Consider the following 26,481-nt stretch of genomic DNA (forward strand, 5'->3'; position numbering starts at 1 on the left):
GGCGCAGACGGCACTGACCCTTCGGCGCAGATGGCACTGACTCTCCCCCGGGCGCAGACGGCACTGACCCTTCAGGCGCAGATGGCACTGACCCTCCCCTGGGTGCAGACGGCATTGACCCTCCTGGGTGCAGACGGCACTGACCCTCCCCCGGGCACAGGCAGCACTGACCCTCCCCCGGGCGCAGACGGCACTGACCCTCCCGGGTGCAGACGGCACTGACCCTCCCGGGTGCAGACGGCACTGACCCTCCCGGGTGCAGACGGCACTGACCCTCCCGGGCGCAGACGGCACTGACCCTCCCCCGGGCACAGGCAGCACTGACCCTCCTGGGTGCAGACGGCACTGACCCTCCCCCGGGCACAGGCAGCACTGACCCTCCCCCGGGCGCAGACGGCACTGACCCTCCCGGGTGCAGACGGCACTGACCCTCCCGGGTGCAGACGGCACTGACCCTCCCAGGTGCAGACGTCACTGACTCTCCCGGGTGCAGACGGCACTGACCCTCCAGGGCGCAGATGGCACTGACCCTCCCCCGGGCGCAGACGTCACTGACTCTCCCGGGTGCAGACGGCACTGACCCTCCCGGGCGCAGACGGCACTGACCCTACCCCGGGCGCAGACGGCACTGACCCTCCCGGGCGCAGATGGCACTGACCCTCCTGGGCGCAGACGTCACTGACTCTCCCCGGCGCAGACGGCACTGACCCTCCCGGGCGCAGACGGCACTGACCCTCCCCCGGGCGCAGTCGGCACTGACTCTCCCCGGCGCAGACGGCACTGACCCTCCCCCGGGTGCAGACGGCACTGACCCTCCCCCGGGCGCAGACGGCATTGACCCTCCCGGGCGCAGACGGCACTGACCCTCCCCCGGGTGCAGACGGCACTGACCCTCCCCCCGGGCACAGACGGCACTGACTTTGGAGAGAGTGCAGAAAAGGTTTACCAGGATGTTGCCTGGTATGGAGGGTATTAGCTCTGAGGTGAGATTGAGTAAACTAGGGTTGTTCTCCCTGGAAAGACGGAGGTTGAGGGGCGACCTAATAGAAGTTTATAAAATTATGAAGGGCATTGATAGGGTGAACAGTTGGAAGCTCTTTCCCAGGTCAGAAATGACAAACCCAAGGGGTCACAAGTTCAAGGTAAGGGGGGCAGGTTCAATGCGGATATGTGGGGGACGTATTTTACACAGAGGGTGGTGGGGGCCTGGAATGCACTACCAAGCAAGGTGGTTGAGGCAGACATGCTAGGATCATGTAAGACTTATCTAGATAGCCACATGAACAGACTGGGAATAAAGGGATACAAACGGATGGTCTAGTTAGGAACACATGGTCGGTGCAGGCTTGGAGGGCCGAAGGGCTTGATCCTGTGCTGTATTGTTCTTTGTTCTTTGACCCTCCCGGGCGCAGACGGCACTGACCCTCCCCCAGCCGCAGATGGCACCGACCCTCCCGGGCACAGACGGCACTGACCCTCCCGGGCACAGACGGCACCGACCCTCCCGGGCACAGACGGCACTGACCCTCCCGGGCACAGACAGCACTGACCGTCCCGCAGCCGCAGACGGCACTGACCCTCCCCCAGCCGCAGACGGCACCGACCCTCCTGGGCACAGACGGCACTGACCCTAGCGGGCACAGGCGGCACTGGCAATCCCCACCCCAGACGGTATGAGAGATCGAGTTGACCCAGGCTACGAGCTAAGTTGAGTGCTTTCAGAAAGGGTTGTGGATGTATGATGGTGGCGTGGGGTTTGTGTTGTGGTGCAGTCTTCTCAGGACCCTAATTCACATGAGTTCTTTCTCAATCTGAAAATTGCCGCAATGAGCTTATGTCCCAGCACAACCTCATTGCTGAATTAGGCAGAGACCACCGAGCGAGCAGCTCTCTCCTTTCAGAGACTAGGCCGGATTTTCCAGTCTCGTAAGTACCGTCCCCGCTGCCAGCGAGAATGGAGCATTTTGATTTGATTTATTATTGTCACATGTATTAACATAGAGTGAAAAGTATTATTTCTTGCGCGCTATACAGACAAAGCATACCATTCATAGAGAAGGAAAGGGGAGAGTGCAGAATGTAGTGTTACAGTCATAGCTAGGGTGCAGAGAAAGATCAACTTAATGTGAGGTAGGTCCATTCAAAAGTCTGATGGCAGCAGGGAAGAAGCTGTTCTTGAGTCGGTCGGTACGTGACCTCAGACTTTTGTATCTGTTTCCCGACGGAAGAAGGTGGAAGAGAGAATGTCTGGGTAGCGTGGAGTCCTTGATTATGCTGGCTGCTTTTCCGAGGCAGCGGGAAGTGCAGACTGAATCAATGGATGGAAGGCTGGTTTGAGTGATGGACTGGGCTACATTCACAACCCTTTGTAGTTTCTTGCAGTCTTGGGCAGATCAGGAGCCATACCAAGCTGTGATACAATCAGAAAGAATGCTTTTATGGTGCATTTTAAAAATTGGTGAGAGTCGTAGCTGACATGCCAAATTTCCTTAGTCTTCTAAGAAAGTAGAGGCGTTGGTGGACTTTCAGTGTCGGCATGGGGGGGGGGGGACCAGGACAGGTTGTTGGTGATCTGGACACCGAAAAACTTGAAGCGCTCGACCCTTTCTACTTCGTCCCCCTTGATGTAGACAGGGGCATGTTCTCCTTTACGCTTCCTGAGGTCGATGACAATCTCCTTCATTTTGTTGACTTTGAGGGAGAGATTATTGTTGCCGCACCAGTTCACCAGATTCTCTATCTCATCCCTGTACTCTGTCTCGTCATTGTTGAGTTCCGACCCACTACGGTGGTGTCGTCAGCAAACTTGACAATCGAATTGGAGGAGAATTTGGCCACACAGTCATAGGTGTATAAGGAGTATAGTAGGGGGCTGAGAACTCAGCCTTGTGGGGCACCGGCGTTGAGTATGATCGTGGAGGAGGTGTTGTTGCCTATCCTTACTGATTGTGGTCTGTGAGTTAGGAAGTTCAGGATCCAGTCACAGAGGGAGGAGCCGAGGCCCAGGCCAGGGAGTTTGGAGATGAATTTCGTAGGAATAATGGTGTTGAAGGCTGAGCTGTAGTCAATAAATAGGAGTCTGACATAGGTGTCTTTGTTATCCAGGTATTTCAGGGTTGAATTTGATGCTCAGCTGCAGAATCCGTGCCGTGGGTGAGGTCGGAGAATTCCAGCTGCAGTCAGCCAGTTAGCGTGGCTGAGTTCATGGCTGAGGAGTCACTATGGGAAGAGCAGCGTCCAACATCTTGGTCGCCAGGCTGTCAGGAAAATGCTGCACCGTCACACAGGGAGGGCACATGGCAAGACGAGGCAGGGTGGGGCTTTGGTACGATCCCTATCACCCACGCTTGTGAGAATGTAACCTGTGACAACTTTGTATCGGATACAATGTGACCAATGGGGAGAAGCTGTAAGGGTCAGCTGACCCAGTAAACCATGGAACCAATTACAGAATGATGTAATGGTCAGCTGACTCAGTATCAATAAGAACCTGTTGGGAATTGTGGGAAGTTTGGACTGGCCCAGGGCGAGGCCCCAAGTTTGGAGTAATGCAGTTTTTTTTATTAAACCCTTTCTTTGATTTATAAGTTGGAGTTGTTATATTTTTACTGTCTGCATTTGAAGAGTTGTTTCTGGAGGAACAACACTGACCAACCTGGGCCCAGGTACCACGCCCACCGCTCCTTTCCATTCGTGCTGAGTGCGAGTGTGGCATGAGGAAAGACCTGGAAAGCAAAGAAAAACTAGCAGGAAAGATCGAGTTAGAGGCACGAGGAGCTGTATTTTCCCACTGCCGTGACTCTCACTAAACACGCAAAGCAGAATTGTGTGTCAGTCTGCGGATTCACAGTGAACCTCAGCTCATCACTGACTCCCTTTCAGACTCTCGAGAACACATTCTCTCTCCTCAGTTAGAAACGTTAGCTCCATATCCGCTGGCAAGGGGCAGGGCGAGGGGCGGGGCTGGGGGCAGAGCGAGGGGATGGGGGCAGAGCGAGGGGCTGGGGGCAGAGCGAGGGGTGAGGGGCAGAGCGAGGGGTGAGGGGCAGAGCGAGGGGTGAGGAGGCCCGGGCAGAGCGAGGGACAGAATGAGGGGGGCCCGGGGCAGAGCGAGGGGGGCCCGGGGCAGAGCGAGGGGGGCACGGGGCAGAGCAAGGGGGGCACGGGGCAGAGCGAGGGGCACCCGGGGCAGAGCGAGGGGCACCCGGGGCAGAGCGAGGGGCGCCCAGAGCAGTGCGAGGGGCAGAGTGAGGGGGGCCCGGGGCAGAGCGAGGGGGCCCGGGGCAGAGCGAGGGGGCCCAGGGGCAGAGTGAGGGGGGCCCGGGGCAGAGCGAGGGGCGAGGGGCAAGGGGTCTGGGGCAGAGCAAGGGGCGAAGGGCAGAGCAAGGGGCGAGGGGCAGAGCGAGGGGTGAGGAGCAAGGGGCCTGGGGCAGAGCAAGGGGCGAGGAGAGAGCGAGGGGCAAGGAGCAGAGCGAGGGTACAAAGGGGCGAGGGGCAGAGTGAGGGGTGAGGACCGGGGTGAGGGGCAGAGTGAGGGGCCGGGTGCAGAGCGAGGGTACAAAGGGTCGAGGGGCAGAGTGAGGGGTGAGGGGCAGAGTGAGGGGTGAGGACCGGGGTGAGGGGCAGAGTGAGGGGCCGGGTGCAGAGCTGGGAGGACCCGGTGCAGAGCCGGGGGGCCCAGAGGGCACTGACTATGATTAGCTTTGCGCAGTGATGAGACAGACGCTCCGCAGCTTTGTTGGACTGCACGGGCCGAGAGCCAGCGTCACTGAGGGGGCTCAATGTGCAGCCAGGTAGAGAACACTGCCCCCTGCTGCTCTCTGCCTGCACTGTATCCAGAGGAACAACAGTCAGTTTCTCATTGGAGGTAATTGACTAAAATAAGCAAAGTCTTATTTGTTACACAAAAATCTTACAACACTTCAGCTGTCAGAATGAAATGTAGCTGGTGTCCTGCCAAATGTGCCATTGTTGTTTGCAGCCAGTTCTGTTCCTATAGTCTGATCTGTTACTGATTATGCCCATACTCAGAACTCATCCCCCCTGTCTCACACACTCGCCCCTCCTGTCTCCCACACCCATAACCCCCCCATCTCACACACCCAGAGCCCCCTGTATCCCACACCTAGACCCGCACCATATCCCACACCCAGACCCGCACCATATCCCACATCCAGACCCCCTCCATATCCCATATCCAGACTCCCCCCTCATATCCCACATCCAGACTCCCACGTATCTCACACCCAGAGCCCCCGTATCCCATACCCAGACCCACCCCATATCCCATACCCAGAGCCCCCGTATCCCATACCCAGAGCCCCCTGTATCCCACACCCAGACCCTCCCCATATCCCACACCCAGACCCCCTCATATCCCATATCCAGACTCCCCCCTTATATCCCACATCCAGACTCTCACGTATCCCACACTCAGAGCCCCCGTATCCCACACTCAGACCCGCCCCATACCCCACGCCAAGACCCGCACCATATCCCATACCCAAATCCCCCCATATCCCATACCCAGAGCCCTCTGTATCCCACACCCAGACCCTCCCCATATCCCACACCCCCTCCATATCCCATATCCAGACTCCCCCCTCATATCCTACATCCAGAGCCCCCATATCCCACACCCAGACCCGTCCCATACACAGACCCCACCATATCCCACACCCAGAGCCCCTATATCTCACACCCAGACCCCCCCCCATATCCCACACCCAGACCCCCCCATATCCCACACCCAGACCCCCCCCCCCCCAGTCTCATACACCCGGTCCCGCCGTATCCCACACCCAGATGGCCCCATATCCCACACCCAGAGCCCGTCTCCATTACCCAACCACCCCATGTCTAACACACCCAGACCCACCAGAATGTGAGAGAAAGGGGATTGTACATGATGAGTGAGAGAGTGGATTGTACACTGCCTGCCAGTGTGGATTGTATACTGTGTGTGATAGTGTAGGGGCTGTACACTGCCTGCCAGTGTGGATTGTATACTGTGTGTGATCGCGTAGGGGCTGTACACTGGCTGCCAGTGTGGATTGTATATTGTGTGTGATAGTGTAGGGGCTGTACACTGCCTGTCAGTGTGGATTGTGTACTGTGTGTGATCGCGTAGGGGCTGTACACTGCCTGTCAGTGTGGATTGTATACTGTGTGTGATATTGTAGGGATTGTACACTGCCTGTCAGTGTGGATTGTGTACTGTGTGTGATATTGTAGGGATTGTACACTGCCTGTCAGTGTGGATTGTGTACTGTGTGTGAGAGAGTGGAGATGGTGCAGTGTGTGTGGGATTGTTCTCTGTGTTTAAGACAGGGGGTTTTATCAGTTAATTTTGATGTGAACAGGTCCATTTTCTCCCAGCAGTAATGGTTCTGCGAGGGACCTGCAGACTCTGGGCAGGCGTGGAGAGAGTGGCGGTGACATCCTGATCACCACGAGGGATAGGCTGCAGCTTCTGAGTGGGCAACACCTTCGGCAACTGTGGTCTGCAAATGGAAGCAGTATTGAGAGGTGAGTTTGGGGTGATCAGTGGGGGTGGGGTGCAGTGGGGAGATTGTTCTGTGTGTGGGAAGCTTTGTTACCGTTGCAATATTGGCACTCTGGCTATAGGGTCTGTGATTTATCTCACTGTAACACACAGCAATCTGTTTGATTGTTGATGTTCTGCCCTTGATGACCCGGATGTGGCCGTGTCTCTCATGTCCACACTGCTCCTTCCTTTCGGGGGAGGGCCGTGTCTGTTGACATTTGGGCTAGAGATGGAGGATGTAGATATGAATCGGGGAGCACCCGCTTTGTTTCCTGCGTGTAACAATAATAGGAGTGGTTTTCCTTCTAGTGCTGCCGTGACTGGCTTCTTCAACGAGGACAGCATCCTGGATATCCTGATCCAAACCAGCAGCGGGAGCAACACGAGGAAGGTGCGAGCTGCTGGGTTGTTTTGTTGGGGTCCCACTTATCTCTGGCAGACTCTCAATCCCACATACCATTCCCCCCGGCACTCTTCCAGGCTTTGGTCTTCCTGGGTCATTGTCCATGCGGGTAAACCTGCCAGTGCCACATGGGAGGGTTTGGAGGGGGGGCGGGGGGCCGGTAGCTACGCGGGATTGTAATTTCATGGCGATAAAGGAGCTCTGGCGCATAAAAGGTTCGGACTGAGTACTCCTCATTCCTTGGATAGATGTTCGGGAAAGATAAGGAAGGAATGAAAGCTGGAGGAATAGCAGTATTGATTAAGGAGAATATTTGGAGGCGGACGATGTCTGACGGGCTAAGGACACAATATATTCTAAGTTAGAGCTAAGAAATGATTCCATTCACCACTAGGTGTATTCTATAGGCGTTTGGTGGGACAAATATCGACACATGTGCTTGCAAGGAAATTGCAGAGGTGCGAAAGCCGTAGAGATGTTATAATGGGGGACTTCAATGATCCTAATATGGACTGAATGGCACAGTGATTAGCACTGCTCCCTCACAGCGCCAGGGACCCGGGTTCAATTCCAGCCTTGGGTCACTGTCTGTATGGGATCTGCACGTTTTCCCCGTGTCTGCGCGGGTTTCCTCCGGGTGCTCCGGTTTCCTCCCACACTCCAAAGATGTGCAGGTTAGGTGGATTGGCCATGCAAGATTGCCCCTTAGTGTCCAGGATGTGTTAGGTAGGGGGATTAGCGGGGTAAGTAGGGGGTTTTGAGGATGTGGCAGAGGTGGGCCTGGATAAAATGCCCTTTCGGGGAGTCAGTGCAGATTTGATGGGCTCCTTCTGCACCGTAGGGATTCTGTGATGCTATGAAAAGGTAGAGGGAGAGAGTTTATGTTCAGAGGAATTTTCTACCTTGGTATATATTGTGCCATAAGAGTTTTAACAACACCAGGTTAAAGTCCAACAGGTTTATTTGGTAGCAAATGCCATTAGCTTTCGGAGCGCTGTCTCTTCATCAGATGGAGTGGAAATCTGTTCTCAAACAGGGCACAGAGACACAAAATCAAGTTACAGAATACCAATTAGAATGCAAATCTCTACAGCCAACCAGGTCTTAAAGATACAGACAATGTGAGTGGAGGGAGCATTAAGCACAGGTTAAAGAGATGTGTATTGTCTCCAGACAGGACAGCCAGTGAGATTCTGCAAGTCCAGGAGGCAAGCTGTGGGGGTTACTGATAGTGTGACATAAATCCAAGATCCCGGTTTAGGCCGTCCTCATGTGTGCGGAACTTGGCTATCAGTTTTTGCTCAGCGACTCTGCGCTGTCATGTGTCGTGATGGCCGCCTTGGAGAACGCTTACCCGAAGATCAGAGGCTGAATGCCTGTGACCGCTGAAGTGCTCCCCCACAGGAAGAGAACAGTCTTGCCTGGTGATTGTCGAGCGGTGTTCATTCATCCGTTGTCGTAGCGTCTGCATGGTTTCCCCAATGTACCATGCCTCGGGACATCCTTTCCTGCAGCGTATCAGGTAGACAACGTTGGCCGAGTTGCAAGAGTAAGTACCATGTACCTGGTAGATGGTGTACCTGGTAGACCACGACACCTCACAACCCTGCCACAGCAACCTCTGCAAGACGTGCCGGATCATCAACACGGATGCCATCATCTCACATGAGAACACCATCTACCAGGTACACGGTACCTACTCTTGCAACTCGGCCAACATTGTCTACCTGATACGCTGCAGGAAAGGATGTCCCGAGGCATGGTACATTGGGGAAACCATGCAGACGCGACGACAACGGATGAATGAACACCGCTCGACAATCACCAGGCAAGACTGTTCTCTTCCTGTGGAGGAGCACTTCAGCAGTCACGGGCATTCAGCCTCTGATCTTCGGGTAAGCGTTCTCCAAGGCGGCCTTCACGACACACGACAGCACAGAGTTGCTGAGCAGAAACTGATAGCCAAGTTCCGCACACATGAGGACGGCCTAAACCGGGATGTTGGGTTTATGTCACACTATCAGTAACCCCCACAGCTTGCCTCCTGGAATTGCAGGCTGTCCTGTCTGGAGACAATACACATCTCTTTAACCTGTGCTTAATGCTCCCTCCACTCACATTGTCTGTATCTTTAAGACCTGGTTGGCTGTAGAGATTCACACTCTAATCAGTATTCTGTAACTTGATTTTGTGTCTCTGTGCCCTGTTTGAGAGCAGATTTCCACTCCATCTGACGAAGGAGCAGTGCTCCGAAAGCTAATGGCATTTGCTACCAAATAAACCTGTTGGACTTTAACCTGGTGTTGTTAAAACTCTTACTGTGTTTACCCCAGTCCAACGCCAGCATCTCCACATATATTGTGCCCACAGGGGAAAGAAGCATTGCTGGACCAGCTTTTGGGAATGAGGTGGATCAGAGTGGGACACTGATCACAGTATCCTAAGGTTGAGTTAGTTATGAAAAAACACACTCTGCAGTCCAGAGTAAAAATAATTAATTGGGAGAAGGCCAGTTTTTCAGTCCAGTGAGAACAGATTTGTCCCAGGTACACTGGAATCAAAAATAGACAGGCAAAACTGTAACAGGAGAAAGTTACCAAAGCCAAATACTGTGGATACTGGAAATACTCAGCAGGTCTGGCAGCATTGCGGAGAGAGAAACAGTTAATGTTTTGTAGCAATGACCTTTCATCAGAATGACAACAATGGACTGCCTTTAAAGAGGGAGATAGTCCGGGCCCAGTGAAGGTTTATTCCCGCGAGGGGTAAGGGGAGGACTAACTGAGCCAGACTCCCGTAAGATGGATAGAGGATAAACATAGAAACATAGAAAAACTACAGCACAAAACAGGCCCTTCGGCCCCACAAGTTGTGCCGAACATATCCCTACCTTTTAGGCCTACCTATAACCCTCCATCCTATTAAGTCCCATGTACTCATCCAGGAGTCTCTTAAAAGATCCTATTGAGTTTGCCTCCACCACCACTGACGGCAGCCGATTCCACTCGCCCACCACCCTCTGTGTGAAAAACTTCCCCCTAACATTTCCCCTGTACCTACCCCCCAGCACCTTAAACCTGTGTCCTCTCGTGGCAGCCATTTCCACCCTGGGAAAAAGCCTGAGAGTCCACCCGATCTATGCCTGTCAACATCTTATATACCTCTATTAGGTCTCCTCTCATCCTACGTCTCTCCAAAAGGATGAATATAACAAGACCAGAATTTATCTTCCACAAACGCTTCTTCATCTAACCCAGTTTGGGTCTATAGACCACAGACATTTTCCAGGGAGTCTACAATGGAGGGTTGGTCCACCTGTGGATGAGGTGGGCACTGCCAGGGTTAGCAGTGGTCAAGGGAAAGTGAGTGTGTGGCGGCAGGAAATATGTGTCCCATTCCCTGCAACTCCATGCTTCTGTTCCCCACCTTCTGCTCCCTTGCTCCTCTGAGGCTCTCTCCAGACTCCTGACAGACACACTTACGCACACGCATGTGCACACACATGCATGCACGCACACGCAGACACAGACACACACATGCACACAAGCACATGCACACACAGACACACATGCACGCACAGGCATGCGCACACACACGCACATTTAGAATTTATGTCAGAAATCTGTCTGTTGGCCTCAGTTTACTTGTTCATCACCAATCCCTCGGTGCTAATGGGTGCCCACGGTCTAGAAAGATGGGCAGAACACTTTAGCCACATTCTCAGTTGGTCTTCACCCATCAGTGATGAACCAATCCACAGCTTGTCATCAACATTTCTCTTGAAGACCCTCCCCACGGTGTGGGAAAGGATGAAAGCTTTCTCGGAGCAACCTGTCTAGGAGCAAAGCTGCAGGAACCAATACCATCCCAGATGGTGTCCAGAACCAGGGTCGCAGTCTGAGGATTCAGGGTAGACCACTTTGGACGGAGGTGAGGAGACATTTCTTCACCCAAAGAGTGGGGAGCCTGTGGAATTCATTACCACATAAAGTAGTTGATGCCAAAACATTGAATGTATTCAAGAGGCGGCTGGATATAGCACTTGGGGCGAATGGGATCAAAGGTTATGGGGAGAAAACAGTATTAGGCTATTGAGTTGAATGATCAGCCATGGTTATGATGAATAGTGGAGCAGGCTCGAAGGGCCGAATGGCCTCTTCCTGCTCCTATCTTCTGTGTTTCTATATGAGGACAGTGAGGTTGGAGGTCAGTGACTGGTTAATAAGCTCAGTGAACTCTTTCAGTCCATGCGGGAGCAAGGAAACATCCACAAGAATTCAAGGATGCCTCTGTTCACCCGTACAAACAGGAAGGGACTCATCAATCTTGCAGCAATCATTCCTCTCCACTGCCAGCAAAATCCTCACCCAGTATCTCTCTGAGCCGCTTCGTGCAAAATCTGGCCAGGATCTGCTGCTGCTGCCGTGTTCCAGCACTGCCCGTGTGGCTTCACAAAAGGCCGAGGAATCTCTGAACAGTGTTTGCAGTTAGACAGCTCCAGAGGGAATGTCAAGAACCTAACAATGGCCTCCATACTCGGCATATTGACCTGATCAAGGCCTTTGGCGCAGTCAGCCACGAGGATCTTTGGAAGATAATGGAGGCATTCGGCTGCCCTGAGGAATTTATAACAAAGGTTGAACAGTTCCACAAAGCCATTGTTTGACCCATTCCCAGTCACGAATGGAGTTAAACAGGGCCGCATGTTCACACCAATCCTCTCCATGTTTTTATCCGCCTTGCTCTCCGATGGTTTCCATGATGGTGATCGTGGCATCAAAATCAGATCTTGCCCGGATGGGAAGCTGCTCTATCTGAAACGACTCTGGGCAAAATCCAAAGTCCTCAAGGACATACTTGGCGATTTCCTATCGCTGGTGACTGTGAGCCTGCTGCTGGTTCAGAGCTGGATATACAATGTAACATGGACTTATTCTCCAATTTATGTGACAACTTTAACTTTACGATCAACGCAAAGTAATGTACCCACCTGCTCCAGGAAAGTCAATCTCAAGCCCAAGGATCCAGTAGATAAGCTCACTCACCTTGGCAGCATACTTTATTTTGAGCTGTCTGTATCAATGACCAGACGCATACAAGAATTGTCAAAGCATGCATGGCCTGGGAGCATCAGTCTGAGGACAATGAGCAGCAGGTCTGCCTCCCAAACTGAAAGTCTATAGGACAGTATTCCTGCCCACTCTGTTCTGTACCAGACTTTGACCGTCTACCAGCCAAGAAGCTCAACCACTTGCACCTGAGATGCCTTCAGAAGCTTCTAAAGATCAGATGGCAGGACAGAATACCAGACACTGAGGTGCCCACCCGAGCTGGCATCGCCAAGCATCCACATCATAATGAAATGGTGGTTAGCACTGCTGCCTCACAGCGCCAGGGACCCGGATTTGATTCCCGGCTTGGGTCTCTGTCAGTGTGGAGTTTGCACGTTCTCCCCATGTCTGCGTGGGTTTCCTCCGGGTGCTCCGGTTTCTTCCCACAGTCCAAAGATGTGCAGGTTAGATGGTTTGGCCATGGTAAATTGCCCCTTAGTTGTCAGGGGGATTAGCAGGGTAAATATATGGGGTTACATGGATAGAGCCTGGTTAGGATCGTTGTTGGTGCAGACTCGATGGGCCGAATGACCTTCTTCTGCACTGTAGGGATTTTATGAGACAGTCACAACTGAGTCGTGTGCACTCGCGGTGGTCAAAGGAAGCGCTACAGAAAGATACTCTGGAGGATTCATTAGGAGTTTTGATTTGGCCCAGAGTCCTGGGATTGTGACACTTGATGCAACTGAATAAAAATAAGAGTGTGACCTCCTTTGAAAGAAGCCAAGGAAACCCCAAGCCAGCAGCTCATCCACAACCCATGCAGCCTGAGATAACCTGTCCTATTTCACAGCCGAGCTCTCCGAGCGCTGATGAACCTGATCAGTCGTCACATACCCACCAGAACCCGACCAAACACCCCAATCAATGACCGGCTCCAAGAATAAACATCATCAGAATTTGGATAGTGCCTGTGATTATTAATCCATTTTAAAGTTGCCCTTCAACCAATAAAGTCTGAGAATTGCTGAACTAACCCCATCATTATTTTCTTCTATTCTTTACTCCTTCATATGTTGATCCACTTTCCCTTTAATATTTCAGCAGGTGTGGTGGCACAGTGGTTAGCACTGCTGCCTCACAGCGCCAGGGACCCGGCTTCAATTCCAGCCTTGGGTCACTGTCTGTGTGGAGTTTGCACATTCTCCCCGTGTCTGCGTGGGTTTCCTCTGGGTGCTCCGGTTTCCTCCCACAGTCCGAAGATGTGCAGGTTAGGGGGATTGACCATGTTAAATTGCCCCTTAGTGTCCAAAGATGTGAGGGTTAGGTGGATTAGCCGTGGGAAATGTGTGGGGTTATGGGGATAGGTTGGGGGACTAGGCCTGTGTAAGATACTCTGTCAGAGAATCAGGGCAGACTCGATGGGCCAAATGGCCTCCTTCTGCACTGTAAGGATTCTATGATTGATTCAATGATTTCTGCTCACTGCTTTATCTCCACTCTTCTGATTAGTATGTGCAACAGTATGGAAACTCAACAGGATAGTGAGAATATTCACAGGGGTGGGACAGAGCTTACCAAGGTAGTTTCTTATACGTTTATATGTTTACCGTGTCTTCAGTCACTGTTTCTGAAATGATGCCTGTGCTTGAACCATGGGTTGCTTATTGGCTGCACAATCCCAATCTCCTTTACACACGTTTTGTTCTACTCCTAGAGTTTAATCATTGACGGGAGTTCTGGTGAGGAGCTATGGAAAGCGAAATTGGGCTGTCGCATTCAGGGTTCGGAGGCAGCCTCGATACCGATGACCGATGGAAGATCTGCATTCCTGTTCTGGGCCAAAGAGTGTGCAGTGAAGTCTCCTGTCGATGGAGTGGCCTCCTCGGTGAGTTGAGTGAACCCCTCGAGTGGAAAGTGAACCCCTTGGAGTTTCCTTTTTAAATGTATCCATTCTCGGGATCAGGGCATCCCTGGCAAGGACAGCATTTATTGCCATTCCTAATTATTTTTGAGGAAGCATTGGCGAGTTGCCATCTTGAACTGGTGCAGGTACCCCAATGGTGATATTAGGAAGGAAGTTCTAGGATTTTGGCCCAGTGATGATGAAGGAGCAGTGATATACTTGTATGTCGGAATGCTGTATGACTTGGAGGGTAATTTGTAGGTGGTCCCCATTTTCCTGCTGTTCTTACCCTTCTAAGTGGCAGAAGTCCTGGATTTTGGAGGTTCTAAGAAGCATTGGCTTAAGTGAACCTTGTAGTTGGCACATATTGAAACCGCTCTGTGCAAGTGGTGGAGGAAGTGGCTCTGTCCTGAATGGTATTGAACTTCTTAAAGTGTTTCTGGAGCCTCACTCATCCAGGCAATTGGAGAATATTTGACCACACTCTTGACTTAGAATCATAGAATCCCTGCGGTGCAGAAGGAGGCCATTCGGCCCATCAAGTCTGCACCAACAACAATCCCACCTTTTCCCATAACCCAATATATTTACCCTGCTAGTCCCCCTGACACTAACAGGGAATTTAGCATGGCCAATTCACCTAACCCGGATATCTCTGAACTGTGGGAGGAAACCAGAGCACCTGGGGGAAACCCACACAGACACAGGGAGAACATGCAAACTCCACACAGTCACTCAAGGCTGGAATTGAATCCGGATCCTTGGCATTGTGAGGCAGGAGTGTCCCACATGTGTCTTGTAGGTGATAGAAAGGCTTTGGGGAGTCAGGAGACGACTCACTCTTGACAGAACACCTAGCCTCTGACTTGCTTTTGTAGAGTGGAAATGGTGGATCCAGTTAAGTTTCGGGTCAATGGTAATTCCCAGAGTGTTGATGATGGGGATTCAATGATGGTAATGCTGTTGAATATCAAAGAGAACCTGTCTCATTGGACATGGACAGTGCCAGACAATTGTGGTACAGATGTTACTTGCTGCTTATCAGCCCAAGACTGAATGTTTTCCAGGTCTTGGTGAAGGCATAGACTGTATCATTTTCTGAGGAGTCACAAACAAAACTGAAAGCTGCAATTGTCAGCGAGTGTCCCCACACATAACTGAGTTGAAGGAAAGGACATTGATGAGGCAGCTGAAGATGATTGGACCTAAGACACCACCATAGAACCATAGAAACCCTACAGTGCAGAAAGAGGCCATCTGGCCCATCGGGTCTGCATTGACTCTCTGAAAAAGCAAACCACCCTCTGCTCCCTTCCTGTAACCCCGCACATATACCATGGCCAATCCACTTAACCCGCATATCTTTGGACACTAAGGGGCAATTTAGCATGGCCAATCCCCCGAACCTACACAGTTTTGGACAATAAGGGGTAATTTAGCATGGTCAATCCACCTAACCTACACATCTTTGGACACTAAGGAACATGTTAGCATGGCCAATCCACCTCATCTGAACATCTTTGGACACTAATTGGCAATTTAGCATGGCCAGGTCGCCTAACTGCTAACATGCTGCTGCAGATGGCCTATAGCGCCTCATGGATGTCCAATTTTCTAAATCTATCTCATTTAGCATGGTGGTAGTGCCACACAACATGACAGGGGGTACTCTCAATGTGAAGACAGGACTCTGTCTCCACAAGGACTGTTCTGTGGTTACTCCTACCATAACTGTCATGTAAAGATTGCACCTGCAAAAGGAAAGTTTGTGAGGATGAGAGTAGGTTTTTTTCCTTGTGATAGTTGCCTCATCACTTCCCGCAGGCTAAGTCTAGTAGATATGTCCTCCAGGACTTGACCAGCTCAGTCAGTATGTTCAGGACTCCCAGGGGCACTTCCTGTGACTGTCTATACCACTGGCAGGTCTGTCCTGCTGGTGGGACAGTCCATACCCAGGGATGATGGTGTTTGCAATGTTGACTGGTGGGTATGATTCCATGAGTACAAGAATGTCAGGCCATTGCTCGACTAGTCTGTGTACAGATCTCCCAAATTTGGCATAGGTACCCAGATGTTGGCGAGTGGAGCTTTGCAAGGTTGACTAGCTAGATGTGTCTTTGATACTTCTGAATCTGATGTGTAGGTCAATGTTGAGTGATTATTCCTCTCGTGTCTTGTACCTGGAGTAGTTTGATAGAACTGAGTGGTTGCAAGGCCATTTCAGAAGGCAGTTAAGGGTTGCTATGGGTCTGGATTTCTTGCCGGCTCGCTCAAGTGAGAGCGGCAGATCTCCTTCTCTAAAGGACAGTCATTGGTTTTTTTGACAATCCAATAGCTTTGTGACCACCATTACTGGAACTAACTTTTTATTTCAGATTTATTTAATGAACTTAATTCTAATTTACAAATTGGCTTGGTGAGATTTGAATTCTCAATACTGCAACCACAAATGACCTTGTATTAGGATAACATCTTCATGCCCTCTGAGTGCAGCGCTTCAAATGCTGGGACCCCTCATTCTCCATCAGCCCAGTGACCTCGGTCTCCATTAGCATGGGGGATCCCTGGACTCCTTCAGCCCAGTCTCTAGCATCTCCTTATGTCAATCAGATGAAGACCTATTTATGCATACTCTCTGTTATCTGCCTGCCAGCCAGCCAGCCAATCTTCTATCCAGGCTACTATGTTACCCCTTACACCAGGAGCCTTTATGTTCCACAGTGACCTGTGATGATGTTGTGACACCTTATCAAAAGCCTTCTGGAAATCCAAGTATAGTACAGGTTCCCCTTTATCCACGGCGCATGGTACTCCTTCAAAGAGCTCTAATAAATTGGTTAAACATGATTTCCCATTCACTAAACCATGGTGATTCTTCCCGGTTACCTTGAGTGTTTCTAAGTGTCCAGCTATAACTCTTTAATGATCGATTCTAACACTTTCCCCATGGCAGACGTCAAGCTAACTGGCCTATAGCACCCTGTTTTCTGCCCCCCTCCCCTCTTGAATAGATGCTTTATATTTGCTCATTTCGATAGCGGGGTTATATTTGCAATTTTTCCCACTCCTTCAGTGTCGCTGGGTCAACTTCTTGGAATTCCCTTCCTAACAGCATTGTGGGTGTACCTACACCATATGGACTGCAGCGAGTCAGGAAGGTGGCTCATCACCACCTTCTCAAGGACAATTAGGGTTGAGCAATAAATGCTGGGGGAGGTCTTGTGACACATTGGGTTAGCGTCCCTGCCCCTGCGCCAGAAGCTCCGAGTTTGAGTCCCACCCCAGGTCTTGATGGCCAAGGAAGGCGCATTCATAATGCGGCCAAACTGGCCGAGCGTGTGAACCTGTAAAATCCTTCCAAACATGCCAATGGCTGGCGGTAAGAGTGAGAGAGACTCCTGGTCAGTTAAGCTTGGTGTAGAGTGGCGCCCCCTCAAGCTATAAGCATCTGGCGACAGACTAGCCACCTGTTCCGAGAATTACTAGCTCTGAGAACAGATGAAAGTCTGCCGTAGCGTACCACTAGGTGCGGGAAGAGAATTGGATGGATGGAATGAATGCTGGCCCAATGCTCACATCCTGCTAATGAACACTAACAACAACAAAAAATTCAAGTGTGCCGTTGATAGTTGCTTGTTTTTCTGTTTAGTCACAGGCCCAAAGGACAGACTCCAGCTCACAGAGCCAGTATCACCTCTACCTCCTGCATCCGCTGTACCCCAGTGTCCTGCTGGAACTGACCAACAGCACGGAGTTTGTGACAGCGTCAGCCAGTGAGTACAGTCACAATGCCAGGGGTAACTGTGAGAGGTGGGCCAGGGGTAACTGTGAGAGGTGGGCTGTCGGGCTGGGACAGGGAGTTTGGATTGGGGCACAGCATTGTTACTCTGCACTGCAAACCCCTTCACTCTGAGCCCCTTCACTCATATCAGATGTCCCTGGTTAAAATCACCAATTCCAATGTCAGCACCGACAGTAACAGCGGCCAGTGTTACTCGGTGATGCCTATTTACATGATGACCATCCTCCCAGCATCAGAAGGACAACGAAATCTTGTTTTAAAAACAATTACTTTTAAAAACCTTTAATTCAGATTGTTTGAGCCATCTTTGCCTTTCTCACATCTGACACAATGGATAGAATCATAGAATCCCTACATTGCAGAAAGAGGCCATTCGGCCCATCGCGCCTGCACTGACAACAATCCCACCCAGGCCCTACCCCCGTGAACCCACATATTTACCCTGCTAATCCCCCCCGACACAAAGGGGCAATTTAGCATGGCCAATCAACCTAACCCGGAGGAAACCCAGGCAAAGAACAAAGAACAAAGAACAGTACAGCACAGGAAACAGGCCCTTCGGCCCTCCAAGCCTGTGCCGCTCCTTGGTCCAACTAGACCAATCGTTTGTATCCCTCCATTCCCAGGCTGCTCATGTGACTATCCAGGTAAGTCTTAAACGATGTCAGCGTGCCTGCCTCCACCACCCTACTTGGCAGCGCATTCCAGGCCCCCACCACCCTCTGTGTAAAAAACGTCCCTCTGATGTCTGAGTTATACTTCGCCCCTCTCAGCTTGAGCCCGTGACCCCTCGTGATCGTCACCTCCGACCTGGGAAAAAGCTTCCCACTGTTCACCCTATCTATACCCTTCATAATCTTGTATACCTCTATTAGATCTCCCCTCATTCTCCGTCTTTCCAAGGAGAACAACCCCAGTCTACCCAATCTCTCCTCATAGCTAAGACCCTCCATACCAGGCAACATCCTGGTAAACCTTCTCTGCACTCTCTCCAATGCCTCCACGTCCTTCTGGTAGTGCGGCGACCAGAACTGGACGCAGTACTCCAAATGCAGCCTAACCAGCGTTCTATACAGCTGCATCATCAGACTCCAGCTTTTATACTCTATACCCCGTCCTATAAAGGCAAGCATACCATATGCCTTCTTCACCACCTTCTCCACCTGTGTTGCCACCTTCAAGGATTTGTGGACTTGCACACCTAGGTCCCTCTGTGTTTCTATACTCCTGATGACTCTGCCATTTATTGCATAACTCCTCCCTACATTATTTCTTCCAAAATGCATCACTTCGCATTTATCCGGATTAAATTCCATCTGCCACCTCTCCGCCCAATTTTCCAGCCTATCTATATCCTGCTGTATTGCCCGACAATGCTCTTCGCTATCCGCAATTCCAGCCATCTTTGTGTCATCCGCAAACTTGCTGATTACACCAGTTACACCTTCTTCCAAATCATTTATATATATCACAAATAGCAGAGGTCCCAGTACAGAGCCCTGCGGAACACCACTGGTCACAGACCTCCAGCCGGAAAAAGACCCTTCGACCACTACCCTCTGTCTCCTATGGCCAAGCCAGTTCTCCACCCATCGAGCCACTTCTCCTTGTATCCCATGAGCCTTAACCTTCTTAACCAACCTGCCATGTGGGACTTTGTCAAATGCCTTACTGAAATCCATATAGACGACATCCACGGCCCTTCCTTCATCAACCGTTTTTGTCACTTCCTCAAAAAACTCCACCAAATTTGTAAGGCACGACCTCCCTCTTACAAAACCATGCTGTCTGTCACTAATGAGATTGTTCCGTTCTAAATGCACATACATCCTGTCTCTAAGAATCCTCTCCAACAACTTCCCTACCACGGACGTCAAGCTCACCGGCCTATAATTTCCTGGGTTATCCCTGCTACCCTTCTTAAACAACGGGACCACATTCGCTATCCTCCAATCCTCAGGGACCTCACCCGTGTCCAAAGAAGCGACAAAGATTTCCGTCAGAGGCCCAGCAATTTCCTCTCTCGTCTCCCTGAGCAGTCGAGGATAGATGCCATCAGGCCCTGGGGCTTTGTCAGTTTTAATGTTCCCTAAAAAACCTAACACTTCCTCTCTCGTAATGGAGATTTTCTCTAACGGGTCAACACCTCCCTCCGAGACACTCCCGGTTAACACGCCCCTCTCCTTCGTGAATACCGATGCAAAGTATTCATTTAGGATCTCCCCTATTCCCTTGGGTTCTAAGCATAATTCCCCTCCTTTGTCCCTGAGAGGTCCGATTTTCTCCCTGACAACTCTTTTGTTCCTAACGTATGAATAGAATGCCTTAGGATTCTCCTTAATCCTGCCTGCCAAGAACATCTCGTGCCCTCTTTTTGCCCTTCTAACTCCCCGTTTGAGATCTTTCCTACTCTCTCTGTATTCCTCCAGAGCTCCATCTGTTTTCAGTTGCCTGGACTTAACGTACGCCTCCCTTTTCATTTTAATCAGATCCTCAATTTCCCTGGTTATCCACGGCTCTCGAATCCTACCTTTCCTATCTTTCCTTTTTACAGGCACATGCCTATCCTGCAGCCTTATCAATAGTTCCTTAAAAGACTCCCACATGCCAGACGCGGACTTACCCTCGAACATCCTCTCCCAATCAACATCCACCAATTCCTGCCTAATCCGGCTATAGTCAGCCTTCCCCCAATTTAGCACCCTGCCCGTAGGACAGCACTCATCCTTGTCCATTACTATCCTAAAGTTAACAGAGTTGTGGTCACTATTTGCCACATGTTCCCCTACCGAAACTTTGACGACCTGACCGGGCTCATTTCCCAGAACTAGGTCCAGTATAGCCCCCTCTCTAGTCGGGCTATCTACATACTGTTCCAAAGAACCTTCCAGTACGCATTTTACAAATTCCTCCCCGTCCGGTCCCCCAGCTCTAAGCACTTTCCAGTCTGTGCCAGGGAAATTAAAGTCCCCCACTACAACAACCCTATTTTTTCTGCACCTATCCAGAATCTCCTGACATATCCTTTCCTCCACTTCCCGTGGGCTGTTGGGTGGTCTGTAGTACACCCCCAGCATAGTGACTGCACCCTTCCTGTTTCTGAGTTCCACCCACAGCGACTCAGTACATGACCCCTCTAAGTTGTCTACCCTCTGCACCGCGGTAATATGCTCCTTAACTAATAACGCTACTCCCCACCTCCTCCCCAGGCAGACACGGGGAGAAGGTGCAAACTCTCCACAGAGAGGCACCCAAAGCTGGAATTGAACCCAGGTCCCTGGTGCTGTGAGGCAGCAGCACTGACCCCTGTACCACCGTAAACCATTACTAAATCCCTGCTTTGTGAAGAGTTGGCTGCTTCCCGAGGGTGAGCTGGACCCTGTTTCCTCTCAGCTAGGATGCCCGCTGCTGGTCTCTATCCAGTGCCCATCACTCCCTGGACAGTAAGTGAGCATAACGCTGGGCTCAATTGTGGTGTATCTTAACGGCCTGTTAACTTGTTGTACCCACCACCCCACTCGAGTAGGTGGAGATGGCAGAGAATCGGTGTAGGTATATCCCAGTGTGAGTCACCTGAAGGAGCAGAGTGACAGGGTGAATATTAGGCGAAAGAAATGGAGGATTAGAAATAATGCAGGCGGTTTTAATTCCCGGAGATTTCAAAACACAAATTGGGACCACAAACCTTGCTGCTTCAGTGAGTCCAGGCGCAATCTGCCCAATGTTCTTGTCCGGAAGACTTGATTTGATTTATTATTGTTGCATGTATTAGCATACAATGAAAAGTATTGTTTCTTGCGCACTATACAGACCGTTCATAGAGAAGGAAAGGAGAGAATGCAGAATGTACTGCTACAGTCATAGCTAGGGTGAAGAGAAAGATCACCTTAGTGTGAGGTAGGTCCATTCAAAAGTCTGATGGCAGCAGGAAAGAAGCTGTTCTTTAGTCGGTTGGTACATGACCTCAGACGTCTGTGTCTTTTTCCTCGCGGAAGAAGGTGGAAGAGAGAATGTCCGGGGTGCGTGGAGTCCTTGATTATGCTGGCTGCTTTGCCGAGGCAGTGGGAAGTGTAGACAGAGTCAATGGATGGGAGGCTGGTTTGCTTGATGGACTGGGCTTCATTCACGACCCTTTGTAGTTGGTGGTAACATGCTGGTTAGGTGCATTGGCCTTGCTAAATTCTCCTTCAGTGTATGTCTAGAGAAGGGAGTATCACTGGTAAAACATCCGCTATTCCTGCTTATAGAGATGTTTTAAGCTTCTGCGCCATTTCATATGATTGTTCACAAATAAATTGTGACCCCCCAAATCCACATAAGGAGCTAAAAGACAAGATGACCAAATACTGGATCAAGGAGGAGGAGAGGGAGGTGGAGAAATTTAGTCAGGAAATTCAGAGATCAGGGCCTCAGTAGCTGAACACATAATGGTGGGATGATTAAAATCGGGGATACGCAAGGGACCTGGATTGTAGGAACGTAGAGGTCTCAGAGGTTGAAGAGATGGAATGCAGAGGAGAAAGGTCATGGTGGGGTTTTTTTTATTCATTCATGGGACATGGGCATCACTGGCTGGGCCAGCATTTATTGCCCATCCCTCGTTGCCCTTGGAGGGCAGTTGGGAGTCAACCACTTTGCTGTGGCTCTGGAGTCACGTGTAGGCCAAACCAGGTAAGGACAGCAGACTTCCTTCCCTAAAGGAGATTAGTGAAACAGATGGGTTTTTCCGACAATCGACAATTGTTTCATGGTCACCCAGTAGATTCTTAATTCCAGATATTTTTTTTAATTGAATTCAAATTCCACCATCTGCTGTGGCGGGATTCGAACCAGAGTCCCCAGAACATTAGCTGAGTTTCTGGGTTAATAGTCGAGCCATAATACCACTGGACCATCGCCTCCCTTAACACAAGAATGAGGATTTTTAAAATTGTGGCATTGCCAGACAAGGAGCCAGTGTAGATCAATAAGAATATGATTGCTGGGTGGATCAGACTCGGTACGAGTTAGGATATCGGCAGCAGTGTTTTGGATGCGGTCACGCTTACAGGGGTGGAAGGTGGGAGACCAGCCGGGCAGACGTCGGAATCTTCGGGTCAGGAGGTAACAAAGTCTGCAAACTTTCTCCATGCTTACTCAGGGCGCTAACGGAAAGCCTGCGGGACACCAGATCCACAGCCCACAGCCGAGCCAGATACATTTCACCGAAATTCCCGCAGGGACTCCCGACACAGCAGACACTGTGTCCCACACAGAGTTTGATCATTTAATTCCCTTCTCATCCTTACAATCTTTGTCTCTATAATAAGTAACCATTCATCCAGCTGGTTTTGAAAGGAGTTAAATCACCGCAGCCTTTCTGCGGGAGGGAAGCAAATTCCCTGACCTCATCGCGGTGAAAATGAATATCCGTGTCTTCGGGTCTGCTGAGCAATTCTGTGAAAAGGCTGGGTTTGTGAGAAACTCTTTCATTGGATTTGATGAATTGTGCATTTCTTTAAAGTTTGAAGTTTATTTATTAGTGTCACATGTAGGCTTACATTAACACTGCAATGAAGTTACTGTGAAAATGCCGCAACCGCCACCCTCTGGCGGCTGTTCGGGTACACTGAGGGAGAATTTAGCACGGCCAGTGTACCTAACCGACACATCTTTCGGACTGTGAGAGGAAACTGGAGCACCCGGAGGAAACTTACAGGGAGAACATGTAGACTCTGCAGAGACAGTCACACAAGCCGGGAATCGAACCTGGGTCCCTGGCGCTATGAGGCAGCAGTGTTAACTACTGTGCCCCCGTGCGTGAGGCCTGGGTCACAGATTTGCGCAGTGGGACGCAGAGCAGCTGACCCTAAATTATACTGCCGGCTTTGTAGAACTCCCTGCCCTGGGACGGCAGAGCACTGCGCGCTGAGACCTGACAACCAGCGAGAAGTGTTAATGTTGGGGGAGCCCATTAAGTGGGTGTTAATCCCCCGAGGGATGCAGCACCTTCAGATGTCCACAACGTGAAAGTTCATTAATGTGCATCAAAGTGTGAGCCAATCTATCCCAATACCCGTGTCCACGTGGGTTTCCTCCGGGTGCTCTGGTTTCCTCCCACATTACAAAAGACAATGACGAGACAGAGTACAGGAATGAGATAGAGAATCTGGTGAACTGGTGCGATGACAATAATCTCTCCCTCAAAGTCAACAAAATGAAGGAGCTTATCATTGACTTCAGGAAGCATAGTGAAGAACATGCCCCTGTCTACATTAATGGGGATGAAGTAGAAATGGTCGAAAGCTCCAAGTTTTTAGGTGTCCAGATCACCAACAACCTGTCCTGGTCCCCCCATGCCGGCGCTGTAATTAAGAAAGCCCACCAATGCCTCTACTTTCGCAGAAGGCTAAGGAAATTTGGCATGTCAGCTACAACTCTCACCAACTTTTACAGATGCACCACAGAAAGCATGTTTTCTGGTTGTATCACAGCTTGGTATGGGCTCCTGCCCAAGACCGCAAGAAACTACAAAAGGTTGTGAATGTAGCCCAATCCATCACCCAATCAGCCTCCCATCCATTGACTCTGTCTACACTTCCCGCTGCCTCGGCAAAGCAGCCAGCATAATTAAGGTCCCCAATGCACCCCGGACATTCTCTCTTCCACCTTCTTCTGTCGGGAAAAAGATGCAAAAGTCTGAGGTCACGAACCAAGGAAATTTATAGCACAGGAACAGGCCCTTTGGCCCTCCAAGCCTGCACCAACCATGCTGCCCGACTGAATTAAAACCCTCTATCCTTCCGGGGACCATGTCCCTCTATTCCACCCTATTCACGCATTTGTCCAGACGCCCCTTAAAACTCACTATTGTATCTGCTTCCACTACCTCCCCCTGGCAGTGAGTTCCAGGCACCCACCACCCTCTGTGCAAACGTACATCTCCTTTAAACCTTGCTCCTCGCACGTTAAACCTTTGCCCCCCTAGTAATTGACCCATCCTGGGAAAAAGCTTCTGACTATCCACTCCGTCCAAGCCCCTCATAATCTTGTAGACTTCGAACAGGTCCCCCCTCAACCTCCATCGTTCCAGTGAGATATCGACCGACCCAAGAACTGCTTCTTCCCTGCTGCCATCAGACTTTTGAATGGACCGACCTCGCATTAAGTTGATCTTTCTCTACACCCTAGCTATGACTGTAACACTACATTCTACACTCTCATTTCCTTCTCTATGAACGGTATGTTTTGTCTGTATAGCACGCAAAAAACAATACTTTTCACTGTATACTAATACATGTGACAATAATAAATCAAATCAAAGATGTGCGGGTTAGGTGGATTTGCTATGGTAAATGCACGGGGTTACGGGGATAGGGTTAGGATGGGGGGGCCTGCGTATGATGGGGAGTTGGTGCAGCTTCAGTGGGCCGAATGGCTTCCTTGTGCAGTTCACGGATTCTGTGGTTCTATGGCCTTTGGCTGTCTAGGCTCTAAACTCAGGAATTCCCTTTGTCAGTCTCTCTTATTCTCCACCTCTCCTCCTTTAACCGCATCCCTTTAAAACCCACCAACCCTGGTCCCTGTGCAAGTATCTGACTGTCGGTTTGATGTTCATTCTTTTTAATCTGATGACGTTCCCGTGAGGCGCTCTGGGAGGTTTTACCACCCTAAAGGCGCTATATAAATACAATTTATTAAACAGACTGGATGAGGAATGCTGACGAGTAACTTCTGCCTTTCCCTTCTGCCTTCCTCTCATCAAGGTGCAGAGGGGATTTATCAGACTGGTACCAAGGGTGAGGGACTTCAGTTATGTGGAGAAACTGGATTAAAGCAGGGAAGATTTAATTCAGGCATTGAAAATCATGGAAGGTTTAGATAAACTAAGAAGCTGTTTCTGTAGCTCTTGGGGCAAAGGAAATCAAAGGATATGGCGGGGGAGGTGGGACCAGGATATTGAGTTGGATGATCAGTCACGATAACGATATGAAAAAGCTTTTTCCCCAGAGGGTGGTGACGATCTGGAATGCGCTGCCTGGGAGGGTGGTAGAGGCGGGTTGTCTCACAGAGAATCATAAAATGTGTGGCAAGGAGGCAGGCCCAAACTGGTCCATGCCGACCAAAATGCCCATCTAAGCTAACCCCATTTGGCCCATATCCCTCTATCCTTTAAAAGGTACCTGGATGAGCACTTGGCACATCGTAACATTCAAGGCTATGGGCAAAGTTTGGGCGGCATGGTAGCACAGTGGTTAGCACTGCTGCTTCACAGCTCCAGGGTCCCGGGTTCGATTCCCGGCTCGGGTCACTGTCTGTGTGGAGTTTGCACATTCTCCTCGTGTCTGCGTGGGTTTCCTCCGGGTGCTCCGGTTTCCTCCCACAGTCCAAAGATGTGCGGGTTAGGTTGATTGGCCAGGTTAAAAAATTGTCCCTTGGAGTCCTGGGATGTGTAGGTTAGAGGGATTGGCGGGTAAAATATGTGGGGGTAGGTCCTAGGTGGGATTGTGGTCGGTGCAGACTCGATGGGCCGAATGGCCTCCTTCTGCACTGTAGGGTTTCTATGATTTCTATGATTTCTAAGTGCTGGTGAAAGGGATGAGGTGGGAGGTCAGGTGTTTCTTATGTGTCAGTGCAAGCTCGATGGGCTGAAGGGCCTCTTCTGCACTGTACGATTCTATGATAGTGAATGGTGGAGCAGGCTCAAAGGGCCGAATGGCCTTTTCCTGCTCCTATTTTCTATGTTTACTGTGAGGGGGGTCAGTAGCCAGGAAACATTGATTGGAAAATAAT

General features: G+C 50.6%; 1 protein-coding gene across 3 annotated transcripts in view; it reads left to right on the forward strand.

Moving 5' to 3' along the window:
• fam234b (family with sequence similarity 234 member B) overlaps window positions 1–26,481 on the forward strand; it is a 78,214-nt gene that overhangs the window by 46,408 nt on the left and 5,325 nt on the right. For 2 of the 3 annotated variants that reach the window (XM_078237651.1, XM_078237653.1), the window contains exons 8-11: window positions 6,379–6,528; window positions 6,857–6,938; window positions 13,719–13,889; window positions 17,557–17,680. In XM_078237651.1, coding sequence (XP_078093777.1) covers window positions 6,379–6,528; window positions 6,857–6,938; window positions 13,719–13,889; window positions 17,557–17,680 — 527 coding nt within the window. The remainder of the gene's footprint in view (window positions 1–6,378; window positions 6,529–6,856; window positions 6,939–13,718; window positions 13,890–17,556; window positions 17,681–26,481) is intronic. The other variant, XM_078237652.1, reaches the window with a different exon arrangement.

The sequence above is a fragment of the Mustelus asterias genome, chromosome 21 (assembly GCF_964213995.1).
Source record: "Mustelus asterias chromosome 21, sMusAst1.hap1.1, whole genome shotgun sequence".
Lineage (NCBI taxonomy): Eukaryota > Metazoa > Chordata > Chondrichthyes > Carcharhiniformes > Triakidae > Mustelus > Mustelus asterias.